The sequence below is a fragment of the Pomacea canaliculata genome, linkage group LG11, assembly GCF_003073045.1.
Source record: "Pomacea canaliculata isolate SZHN2017 linkage group LG11, ASM307304v1, whole genome shotgun sequence".
Taxonomy (NCBI): Eukaryota; Metazoa; Mollusca; class Gastropoda; order Architaenioglossa; family Ampullariidae; genus Pomacea; species Pomacea canaliculata.
Window position 1 is genome coordinate 4,741,024 of NC_037600.1, and position 13,477 is coordinate 4,754,500.

Sequence of the window (13,477 nt, forward strand, 5' to 3'; positions counted from 1 at the left end):
TATGATCAAATAAACCAAAAAAATACAGGATTAAAAATATGATATGGTTTTAAGAGCTTTATTTTCAACATTTAAATAAATTAACTTGAATTTAGGTTCAATGCGATTGGTTGATTTCCTTACTAAGACTCCTCTCAGTTATGACCTGATTTAAGTAGATTTTTGCAAATCTTAATGAGGTGTAGTAATGTCTTCATTTAAATGTTTATCATTGAGCTATCAGGTAGACTGGCTTTTTGTTTCAAGGAAGAAGTCTACAAATATGACAAAAACTAATGTGAATTTGTAAAGCATGTAGGGGATTTGAGAGTAAGGCTGGCAATGTACTGCGCCAGTTAATACATGTTGCATAAATAATGTGGCTACTTAAATCTTTTATTATTGTCTTTACCACATGTTAGCCAAAGGCGAATGCCTGAAATAAAAATCAGCTTTTAAGCAAGTTCAGTGACCTTTAATTTCTCATTGTATTTTTTAAAGTGAGCATTACCTATCTTTTACAAATAACCTTTGTGTAAGTAGATTATGTGGATGAGAGACATAGCCAGTGAAGCTTTAAAGTAACAAAAATGTGAAAAAAAGATGACAATGCTTGCCAAAGAGTGATATACAGCAACAGGCTATACACAAGCTGTCAATAAGCAACAGTCAGCACCCCAAGCCAGAAATACTAATTTTAACCCTGAAGAATATGTTATGGTCTAGACCAGTTTCAGCTGAAAAGGGTGCTTTTCATGCACTTCATTAAGTGAAAAACCAAAGAAATGTACATTGGAATAAAATACTAGTGAAAAATGGTGCAAAATAGTGTCAAATGGCGTGCACAGAGAAAGCAGGGATGCAAAGCATCAATACTCAATAGGTGATCAATTGCTCTCATCTCCAATTCTGAAATATCTATAGAAAAGAAACATCCAGCTTTTGCATTTCCTTTTACTTTGATTTACAATTCCTTACTTGCACTGTCTAGCCTGACAGAATATCAGAAAATGTTTGTCGTCTTTTCTTAGTCTGAGCCGCTGACAGACACTTATTATCTTCAAAGATGCCTCTGTGCACAGAATCTGGAGACTATTGCATTATCCAATTTTAATCAAAATATTTACTCATTTCTTTTTCGTAAAGTCCACAATAGGTGCATTCCTTCCTTCAAAGAGCTGCTAACTTAAAAAAATCTATCAGAGTGAAATGGTGACTATACTGGCACAGGTCAACATGATCATTTCCAAAACTATTACTATTTTCAAACTAGCCCAAAATGTCCACATGCCTATCTAATTAGTATATGATCGCACCTCTGCATTGGTTATGGTTTTGACAACTTAAAAGTTGAACTTCTTCCCGCCTGGAGAAGAAAAGAGGCGAGGACAATGTAAGGCACACATGAGGTGTGGTCTACTTTAGGGGACAGGCTTTAAGTGGCTTGGAGCTCATCTCAGACCCCTGTTGGCTAGCACAGACATTACGTGCTTGATACTTTGTACCCCTAGCTAGCATGCAGGACGCCCACAGCTGATATAACAGGATGCATTTTAACACACCCTTCACCTTTCTTTTTATTCAGTCTAAGAAGTCCAACCTTTAAGCATACCCAAGTACATTCCTGTTGCTGCAGTTTTTTATCTTTTCCTTTGAATGTGAAGTCTATTGGCTTGTATCTCAATGATGCAGACCTTCCTAAAATTCTTTAGCTGTAGCATTTCCACTCTAAAGTCCAATTTTCCATAGGATTTGGCTCTTTGTCCATGGCAACAGTGACCACAATTTTCCTTTTCAGTGAGCACTGACAGTAATTTCAAGTCCCATAGCCACCAACTACACAACACAGATTTAAAATTACTTTATGTAAATATTAAAGTTAATAAACTCTTCCCAAAACTTGACTCACCTGTTTCATTCACTAGCCCATTAAACAACACTGTGAATTATTACTGACTTTAAAAGGTCCTAATCTGTAGTATCTTGGTGTGCTGAACATGAATATGACCATGAAAAATTATTGTTTGGCTCTGGTTTGGAAAATATTTGATACAGTTCCTTTTCTATCTTTCACTGTGTAAATTTATCCAGTAGGACTGCAATAACATTCTACATAATTCCTGAACATCCAGCAGAATATTCTCTTGATTCAGTTGATGAGGATGAGACGATCTGTTCTTCTCCTGGTCAGTCAGCATGCAGTGATCCAGATTTTGACTGTGGTGCATCATCAACCCCACACAGAATAACACGGGAAGAACTAAATGACCTGGTTCATGATTTGGACTTATCCAAGAATAAGGCAGAATTGCTAGGTTCAACAATGGAATCTTCAAGATGATGTCGCAATTACTTCATATCAAAAGTGCTGATAGCAGTTGGAGCCTTTCTTCACAAAGGAACATAATCTGGTATCAGTTCTGATACTAAGGGCCTCATGAATACCTTAGAAATCACTTATGACCCGCAAAAATGGAGACATTGTAGATTCGTCGAAACTGGGTCTTAGGGCTGTGCTTTTGCACAATGGAAACCGTCTTCTATCTATTCCCGCAGCTCATGCTTGAAAGAGACATATGACAACGTAAAGCAGCAACTGAATTTAATTGAGTATAACAAGTTCAGCTGGCACCTCTGTGGTGAGTTGAAGATTGTTGCCCTTTTAAAGGGACTGCAGCAGGGATATACAAAATACACGTGTTTCTTGTGTGAATGGGATAGTTAAGCAAGGGAATTGCACTACTTGCAGAAGGGATGGACATGCAGACAAAATGTAGCAGTTGGAGAGAAGAATATCCAGCACCCAGCTCTGGCCCAGGCTCACAAAATCCTGCTACCACCCCTTCACATCAAACTAGGTTTGATGAAAAACTTCATAAAAGCCATGGACCTGACTTCACCAGCTTTCCTATACCTGCATGAAAAATTCCCTCGACTCAGTGCAGGCAAAGATTAAAGAGGGAGTTTCTGCGGGTCCTAAGATTTGAAAGCTATTCAAAGATGACGGGTTCAACAACCTGTTGCAGGGTGATGCGTGGAATGCATTTCATCTAGTGTCTACAAACCTTCTCTGGAATATTAAAGCAGAGAACTACAAGGAACTAGTAAAAGATATGCTGATGAAATATCAGAAACTTGGCTGCAATGTGTCTAAAGATCCACTTCATTCCCATCTGGATTTCTTACTTAACAACTGTGGTATGGTTATTGATTAAAATGGCGAATGTTTTCATCAAGGTATCTCAGCAACTGAAAAAAGATGCCAGGGAAAATTGCCCACTATCGCACTGGCTGACTATTGCTGGACATTCCCCAGAGATGCTCCTGAACAGCTGTACTTAGACAGGCAAAGAAATTTAGAAGTAGTCTATGATTTGATTTTTTTTACATGTATTAACCATAGGTCAATAACTATATTAGCATGCATTACATTACATGCATTCATTACACAACAATTATTGCAGATTACAAAACAACTAGAGCCAACTTTGATTGTCATATTCATGTTGAGGACATAAAAATTTATAAGAAATGTCTAACTTTATTTCAGTAACATGACTTTTATAAAAAATTTGTCGACCAGTGTAATTAGTGTAGGAATATTTGTCCACACACTCTTTGGAAAAATGCTATCCAGTATTGAGTTCAGTCCAGACCTTAAAAAAAAATATATTTTCCCGGTAATTCTTTAAAAGCAAAAAGATTTTTAAAAATCTACTGAAATCATTATGCTGACAGCAACTGCTATTTCCTTAATGGTTCATATCAGTGCACGCAAGCATAATAGTAATTTTTATTTATAGAGATCAATCCCAGACAGACAACAAGGTCACAAGGCTTTAGGCACCATCATCATCCACCAGTTAATGACAGAAATGAAGAACATAGTATAGACAGAGAAATATCTGACTGCCATTAGGGCGAATCTGTACTATTACTCTTACTCCCACAGTAATTTCATTCATTTGTCTGTTGACTGGTACCCATTGTTGGTGGGAGCACATGGATAGATGAGGCAGCTGACAAGGCCTGCCACTTAAGCCTGTCTTGTGTGAAACTGAGTAGGTGCCAAAAACCTTCACTCTTGGGTGATATGAGTTCCCCATTGCCCAAGAGTGAGGGTTTACAGCACAACTGAAAGGAGAAACTATAGTAAGAAATTAAAAGTAAGACACAGCTGCCTCTACTTTATCCCATATTGAGAAAACTTTACAACAGAAATTGTCCAGAAATAATCCAATAATGTAAATTAGGTGAAAATTAGAAAAATGGTCATCAGAAAAAGGCTGTAAAATAATATTAGTATAGGTATCATAAATCATCTGTACAATATACTGGTACTGAATCCGTAAGAACTGCTGCACATGGAGTGTTTTCCTACTGCAACTGATATAAAAGGTATGCTAATATGTTCAAGAACAATTATGCTTCTTTTATTTTACAACATCCAGTAGTATAAAAAAAGAACTCTAATAATGTTAATTTTGGCAGACTTTCAGCACATGAAATCACATCTCATGTGACCAGTAGTTTTCCTTTTTCCAAGGTGTCAAGCACCATCCTTTTTTTCCAAAATGTGGGTTCACTTCTTTCATATTTCTTTTGCAGTTATGCAACATATCACAGACCATATTTTGAACTCTACTTAGTGCAAGTGACATCCAAGGACACCTTATGTTTGGTGTGCTAGTGAGGTTTTCAGAGATCTGCCAGCATACACAAACAACTGCTACCATCACCAATTCAAACAATATTGGTAATATTGATAATAAAAGAGCCTCTCCAATGCACATAAGCTGTTAGACCTGCTATGTTCACCCTAATAACAGAAACTCTTTCTGTATCTATACAGGGACATCTTAAAAAAAATCTATCCATTGTGCCATGCTCTACCCACAGAAGTATCTCAAAACAAAAAAGAAATCTTAATCATTGTAACTATAGAAATCATCTTAAAAAGAAAAAAATTCTATGACGTCATACAGATATTTTAAAAAATGTATTGATGGCAAGACTCCAGAGGCGTGAATGCAAAATAAAATATGTGTGATGTGAAGAACAGACACTTTTTGCTAAAAGCATTGATACTGACAAATTAAATGTGCAGCTACAAGCATGTGGGATAAGCAGGTAACAAGCGCAGGTACTTAGCAATGCTGTAAAACAAAGAACCGTGAAAAGAGGAGTATTTTATTCAATTTATTTTATCAAAAGGTCTTTTTACAGCACCACTAGCTTTGGATGCCAATGAAAGTGTAATCTCTGCTTTCTGTTTCAATAAAAAGCCAGCCTGCTCGAGGCACCATAAAAGTGAAATGCGAGGAAAATGGAAAAGCCTTGGGAGAAGGATGCAGCAAGCTAGTGTAAACTCAAGGTTCTACAGCTTCATGGTCAGAATGCATCCTCACTTTGAACTGTTGCCATCGTTGCAAGCTGTCTGGAGGTCTGGCATGGACAGTCTTAAAAATAGCAAATAATCAAAGCAAAGACAATGAATATGAAAACATAAAGAAGGAAACAAAACAAAATGGTACAGGGAATACATTTTATTGCTAAAAATGTAATCTTAGGTGATCAGGTTTTCTTTGAAAAGATTTAGCTGAAACTTTTCTTTTTCTCATCCTGCTCTATGCACACAGGTGTGCATATCAGCAGTGTTCAGAAAAGTAATGCTACTTGATCATGCATGAAATGTTCTCATCTGTGCTGATGACATGAAAGACCAACACTAAAGCATTATGGTCTAACCTGCAAGTCAACAAGGACAATATCCCAAGTAGAATAAACCAATACAAGGAAGAATTATTTTAGTGATTTCACAACTCTCAGCCTGAACCCCTATTTAGAAACGAACATTCAGCTTAACAAGTTCATTTGAACCTTTATTTGCATCCTTTAACTGTTCTCAGGACAAAATGCAAAGCATAAAGGAACTGGCAATATCTGACTATTCTAAAACTGTCACCAAACACTAGGTTTTAGGAAAGTAACATTTTCATACATCTCACCCTCATAAATTTATTTTTATTCAATGCTGAACTTTGTCAGATATTGTTGATGATAGTAATTATGACAGATTTAGTCATTTATGCATTTATGATTTAAAGAAATAGAAAAAAAACAGTAAACGAAGCTTCTGCCTTTTTATAGCTGTAATACACAAACCTAATTCTTTTCATCTTTTGCAAAAGGCTTTATTACGCCACCTCTTACTTATCCATTTGGGTGACTTCAGGATCTTTATGATGCACTGATATTATACCCACATATGTGCATGTTCATTTGTGCGTGCACAAACACACACAAACATGTACTACATATACACTGGCAATATTTCCTACCAAAAAACTTTTCCATACATATCTGATTGTGTAAAATCTACTATTCCCTTCCAGAAATTATCTCAACATATTAATGGAGATGCCTAAAAATAAAGAGTACTTACAGTTATGTCAGTTTCATTAAAGAAAACAGAAAACAAATTTTTCTACACACTGATAATCTACATGAAAAGCAGCCTGCTTACTCCATAGAAAAAGAGTGTCACATAAGTAATAATAATAAGTGAGAATTTATAAAGCGCAATGTCTTAGCCAAAGGCGGACTCATTGCACTGAACAAGATAAGAAAATAGTGACAAAGATAGATGTAGAACAAGTTAACAAAAAAGTAACAAAGATATAAAACTAAGAACAATGTGAGGACTCGCTGCGTTCCTGGCAGTAAGGGCGATCACTGTAGATTTAATGGAAACCAGAAAATAAGGTCTGTGACATTAGAAAAATACTGAGAAGATACTGAGTAATCTTGAGAATATGAAGAAATGTTTATCATATGAAACTGCTAAAGGGTGATCATCACTTCAGTTTGTTCAAAGCAGATCAATGTATCTGCTGGAGCAAGTGAAACATTGAGTGGAAAACGCAACAAGAGGCATGTGTAAACATGAAGGTCCAACACTTCTATCCAAATCGAAGCATGACCACAAAGCATTAACAAAATCAAGGAGAGCTGATCCCCTCAGCCTGTTAGGATTGTTAGAAATTCTAATGGTTCTTATCATTGTATGTTTATGTCTTTCACACATCATCAGCCATTTCTTTCGCTTCAGCCTAAAAGTAAATTTACTCAGAGTTTTAACAAAGACCTGAAAATAGTGTCATCTGCAGCAATTCCTGCATACTACTTAGGTCTACTAATCTGATTAGTAAAGGTAATGAATAAATATTGGTATATCTGTCCATTTCTCAGCAAATGATCCTCTCTTCTTTAGAAGTGTAGCACTGGTGACAGCATCATACATGTTAATGGGGTGGGGTGAAGGGTTAAAAGTGCACAAACTGCATGTGTGTGCGAGTCAGAAAGACAGAGGAAGGTAAGGTTATTCTCACGTTGCAATGTACAGCACTTTGCAGGGTTTGCATGCCTTGCACAAGACCCTCCGAGCTTTGAGCAAGAGGCCTTAAAGTAGGGTTTCATGGATAGGACAAGGCTCTATTTTTTGCAAGGGTTGATCTACACTGCATGGCTGTAGCCAATTGGAATGCTTGAACATAGTAGCCAACCTTTTACCTCCAAATTATAATATGAAAATGAAGAGCTCTGAAGAGGAGTGTTTCATCACTGTGGAAATCTTCCAAGAATAAACCTTGAAAACATTGACACGAGAATACCCTTTATATACAGCATATCCTTAAAATAATACTGTAGGTTCTTTGTTAACTTTAGCAGTATTCCATGAAAAAAGCAACCAAAAAAGTGTTTACTTCCATCTGAAGCTATCCAACATGCACACATGCTGTGTTGCCATTGAATACAACATACATAAAAACTTTGCCACAATAACCTGCTTCCCCAAAACACAAATACACAGCCCATGCTCACCATACAGTAAAGCAGCACAGCAAAGGCAAACAAGCAGTTCACTGACCTGACGCTGCCCTCTGATGTACTTGGTACAGACAAGGCCACAGGAATGGCACTGTGGGACTGGCTGTTCAGGACTGCCATGTTGCGGTATATCTCTACTTCAGACCGTGGAGCATTCACCATAGCACATCCGAGGTATGTTACACCATTGAAGATGGTGCAGTCACCAAGAGAAAGGGATGGAAGTGAGACTGACCGCCCACGATCTGACGAACATCAGCAAGATATCTACTTGATAACACTAAAACAGGCATCTAAAAATTATAATACATAAGTGGGTTTACAGCTATCTGGTCTAATTGTTTTTATCTATGTTCCAGCCATGTATGAAGAAACATTTCCTGTTTTCATGTTTTAAAGAAACATCCTGAAAACGAATCTTTCCCACAACCCAGTTTTCACAGAGGGGAGTTTGTGTCTAGCATCTAGCACCACTAATCAATGCTGTTATATGATTATATTGGTATCATGCCACAGAACTCTGAACTTCATGAAACAGTTATATGCAGTCATACAATTCTTTAATAAATGCATTGCTCCAATAAAATTAGATTCTCAAATGTTCAGCATTTTGGAGCATTGAAAGAAAGATCCACAAACTTTTTTTCTACACTGTAGGAAAGACAAGTAAAAAAGGTGTATTTAGACTGGGATAGAGCTATACAAAAGGTGTCTTACTATCTTAGTTTAACTCTGCATGTGAGTGTATATGCATGAAAGAAGCCTTCATTAGCAGTAGATTAATTATCCATTTACATGCACCTTAAAGTAAAATGCAGATCATGTTAGGACTCCTGCAATCAGATTTATAAGAGAGACAATGACACTTTAGATAGCACAGTTTCTTAGTAGGTTTCACCTGTTGCTAGGAAGTTTAACCCAAACTTCAGCAGCATCATGCATTCTGGATTTTTCCAAGATATAAATATGCAATGAAGGGAATTGCTATTTCCAACAGAACAAGTTTTACATTTTCACATTTGCAGTATTCTTTGACAAACATTACCTGCTCCAGACTGGTCCTCTTGACTCTCTGTCATGTCGCCAAGTCCAAGGTCATCTGCCAAGAAGCCAACAGACTGACTTGATGGAATGACATGACTAAGATCCTTGCTATCTTCTGGACTCCCTGGACTGGAAGAAAGTCGAGTATCACACACAGTAGAATCCGACATCATGGCGTCACCAATGTCACTGAAATCACCTGTGACTTTAAGCTTGGGTTCGCCGTTTACAACTACAAATTCATCTCCAGTGGATGATGACTCAATGGACTCCTGGCTCACTGTGTCCTCCATAGCCACCCACTCAGATGTGCAGGCCTTGACAAACTTTTCATTCCTTGTTGATCATTAGTACACACATCAAGATGAATGCACTGTAATGTCCTCTTCAATGCTCAGTGTTATCAAGATAAATGCACTGTAATGTCCTCTTCAATGCTCAGCGTTGAACATTTAAAGTCTGCAAAAAAGGGCTGCAATCAGTCATGCATGAACCGAAAATAAGCTAGACTCTTCTCAAGACATGCAACGTGATCTCCAATATTCCTGAGTTAGTACTCTCAAGCATTTTATCGCCTTTATTATTATAAATCTTGAAACTAAACAGATATCTTGATCACCAGCAGAACATCATTCTAAATTAGGGCTTTTATAGAGGATCAGAAATGGTTACTTCTTGACCGTTACTCATTCCAGTCTAATCATGCATAAATTGCTGAAAAAGCTTAATCAGTCAATGAGAATTACATTTTTGATCTGAAGAGTTAGCACTTTTTGAAATAACTGAAATGATTCACAATTCTAAAACCATGGGAATGAAAAAACAAAATGCAGTCAAGAATCATATTAATTAATATAGCATATCATCCTGCCATCAAAGCTAGCTCAAAAACGCCTCCCGACAGATGACGAAAAAACATGGACAGCAACATATAATCAACTACTGACAGAAAATTTTTGTTGACAAAAGAATAATTTCCTCACCTTATAGTGCAAACTGCTCCATTTAATTGCATACATGGCATTCAGACACACTGCTCCACCCCCTTGCAGCAGCAGCACACTGCATCCTTCTGTTTCACAAATGTTCATCATGTTTCAAGATTGCAACTTAACTGATTAATATGGTAAAGGCTAACATATACAGTGATACCTCGGTTCTCGAACATAATTCGTTCCGGGAGGACGGTCGAGAACCAAATTGTTCGAGAACCGAAGCAATGAAAAACCAAAGGAAATAATGGAAACTGGATTAATTCGTTCCAAGCCCAGAAAATGCCTATTACTGGCCTAATTTGTATATAATATGTAGAAAACACACGAGTCTCAACAAGAAATAGAAATAAAAGTTATTTATTTAAAAAACAAAAAAACAAAAAAATACTGTAAGTACAGTACAGTAAATTGTTTCATTTACTGTACCTGTACCAAACGTTATGGCAGAGAGGAATGAATGTGGAGAGGGAGGAGGGAAGGGGGATGGTTATTGTCACGATGCCCAGCAAGCAATTAAGGCGCGCTGGGCAGAGATGAACGCCATTCGGCTCAACTCGGCTCATCTCGGACGTTCGGATGTTCGAGTTCCAATATTTGTTCGGATTCAAGACAAAAATTTTCTCGAATTTCCTGGTCGAATACCGATTTGGTCGAAAGTCAAGGCGTTCGAGAACCGAGGTATCACTGTATCATGTTACTTTTTTTTGAGTTTTTTAATTCTGAAGACTTGGGTTAATGGGGTGGTACTGCATATCTGCAGTTATGATAATTGACAGGGCTTCTGCTTACGCAAAAAATTGCGTACAGTACGCATTAAAAGTTCGGAGGGCCCCTTCAATTTTCGTCAATGGGGTCCCTTTCAAATTTGGGCGAAGAATAGGGACCCCTTAAAAATCTGAAGAAGGGGTCCCTGGGACCCCAAAGAATTTAGCCTTAGCAGAAGCCCTGATTGACATAAAAAATAATATGCCCACCCAGAGTGTAATAGCTGTAAGGTCAGTGAACATGTGGTTCATCATAAAGAGAAGTATGTAGAAGGTCTAAACTTCTTCTTCTGCCATCTTTATCTTCCTAATAAATCAGATACCCATTTTGATACCCATATGCCAGGTGGGCAGGATACAGCAATAGGCCTAAGCAGGCAACCTTCTGATCCATAATCAAGTGCACCAGCAAACTACAAAAGCCCCCCAGCTGCACGCATGTACTAAAGGACACAAAAAAGGTCCAAATATCACAGCATCCGTGCAGACAAACACAAAATGCTCATTGTGATTTTACCATCCTACATAAAGCACAGTAAATGAAACTACAACCAGTCTGGCATGAAGAACACATTTCCTGCATGCTAATCAATGTTGCAGCTACATCAATACCATTTCTTGTTGAACCCTGAGGAGCAGCCAACATTACTCACTGAAGTAACCATTTGTGCTGGAAACAAACCTCTACCCATCCTATGGACTAAAAAAATCCATTAGTTCTTCAGTATGTCAACAATTTTAAATGTTCACTTTGCTAAGTGCATCAGCCCTTGCACATGTAGGAAACAATGAGTCATCGTCTGTTGAGATTACTTCTTTGTCTCACTCTGTTACTAAACTAAATGTTAGAACTATTTTGGTGCGGAAAGGTCTTTTAAAATGTCACTGTCTCAAATTAATGCAGAACTATAATATGCAGAGTTAAACAGAGTTCAGCTCATTCTGGTACATATAACTATGGATAATCTGTATACTCTTCTTAAGATCTCAAGTAATGCGAATAATTGAAAAAAAATGTCAGGAAGGTAAACATTCTGTCAAGACTATCTTTAACCACCTAGCAATGTTCCCTGACTTCTAGACAATTGAACCTTGCATTAAAAATAACCAAATAAATTAAATGACTGCTAAGTCTGCTGGGCAGTGTATGCATGCCTTGGTTAAGAATTTAACAATAGTTCAGAAAGAGAAAAGGTTAATATTAAAGTACCCAAGAAAACAAAACAGTTGTTAACCTACAAAAAGAACTCAAGCTAAGGAAGCCATTAAATAAACTGATAACAAGACTTTCCTGTCAAGTGTTCAGGTTAGTAGTCCTTATTTTTTTTTTATCTCTGAGATTAGAAAAGAGAGATTAGTGCTAAAAATGTTTTAAGACATGACCATGCTGAATAAAGTTTTAGACCTAGTTTCATCTTTTTTACACTGCTTGTGCAATTTGCAGGGTAGTCAGTGAGATCAAAATATTATAATAAAATGAAAATGCTGAACTATAAATGCAATTTGAGATCTTTCAAAAACTTGATATAACCTATATAAGAAAGCATATGTTCTGCCACAAAGATAACAAACTACATTCCAAATAATCAACGTTATACACTTGCTCATGAAAAATGCCACTTTTAAATGTTAATGTGCACAGCTATCAGCAACTAGATAAATATCAAGGTAAGTCTTTATCTCCCTTGCACTACTTTCACTGAGCAATTGTGGCTTGTTCCTCAAGTACTTCAATGTAGAGATACCTAGCTAAAACAGGTTTGTTTCAAAAGCAGGCAGTAACTACTTATCCTTGGCAATGTGACACTCAAAAACTGGCAGTATTTCTTTTGCATCTATAATGCTAATTACCTAATCAGTCAACTGGCTAATCACTGAAACAATTTTGTGCTTCCAGCGAGTGAAATAAACTGATAGGCAAATACAACAGCTTTGAATAAGAGTACAAAAGCGCTATAATGCATATAATTCTAAATCTTATTGAAAACGTTTCAATGATGACCAGTAATAACAATTTTTAGGTCCGACCAAGGTTAAGTGTGTGTGTACTCGTGTAAATATATGGACCTGTCTTTTTGCAGCCTCTATTATTCTATTTAATGTACAGCAACTTCTAAACATGTTACCTACAAATACTGCCGACGAAGGCGGCAGCACAGACAAGATAGTGTCATCGTCAAATCATATGCGGGATCTTCACACACAAGCCGTCTGCCAACGCTGGAACCACCCATTACTATATAATCGCTGCAAATCCACGGATGGCTTGATTGTCCGGAAAATTGAATGCTTGAGAGTTGTTTAGTAACCGATGTTACACAATCATTACAAACCTTAATCTGTTTTCTTTGTCATATTCGTCGGCACCTTTCATTCCTGGTGCAGCCGTGAAGATAGCCAGTCATAACAAATTAATCCACACATGTGTGGCAACAAGGAAGAGGGCGCTGACGCATGACGTCACGATCCGTGTTTCCGTTGTTCCTCGGGTGTTTCCGTAAATAGACGTCGGCTGCTTCGCGGAGTTCGACTGCCTATGACCATGGACGTTCAGCAGAAACCCAATGATGATGATTATTATTATTGGCAGGGTAAGAAAAGCAAGCAGTACATAAGAGTTTAACTTGACAAGGTTAGCTTTGCGGAGGTAGCTTAAGTCAGCACGTGCTGCCGTTCTGATCATCGACGAAGTTTTCAGAAAAACTGCGTCATACTTTACTGCCCCTCCCCCCTCCACAAAAAAAAAAAAAGAAAAGTTTTCGTCACTCATTGTCAGTTTGAAGCTCAGAGAGGAGGCACTCGTCT

General features: G+C 37.4%; 1 protein-coding gene across 5 annotated transcripts in view; it reads right to left on the reverse strand.

Moving 5' to 3' along the window:
* Positions 1–13,153, reverse strand: part of LOC112574678 (rab GTPase-activating protein 1-like) — a 40,342-nt gene extending 27,189 nt beyond the window's left edge. For 2 of the 5 annotated variants that reach the window (XM_025255900.1, XM_025255898.1), the window contains exons 1-5: positions 13,006–13,153; positions 9,897–9,985; positions 8,915–9,372; positions 7,910–8,114; positions 5,388–5,438 (exon numbers count right to left, since the gene is read on the reverse strand). In XM_025255900.1, coding sequence (XP_025111685.1) covers positions 5,388–5,438; positions 7,910–8,114; positions 8,915–9,206 — 548 coding nt within the window. In that variant the 5' untranslated portion in view covers positions 9,207–9,372; positions 9,897–9,985; positions 13,006–13,153. The remainder of the gene's footprint in view (positions 1–5,387; positions 5,439–7,909; positions 8,115–8,914; positions 9,373–9,896; positions 9,986–13,005) is intronic. The other 3 variants (XM_025255902.1, XM_025255901.1, XM_025255899.1) reach the window with 2 other exon arrangements.
* Between the last annotated feature and the right edge of the window lie 324 nt (positions 13,154–13,477).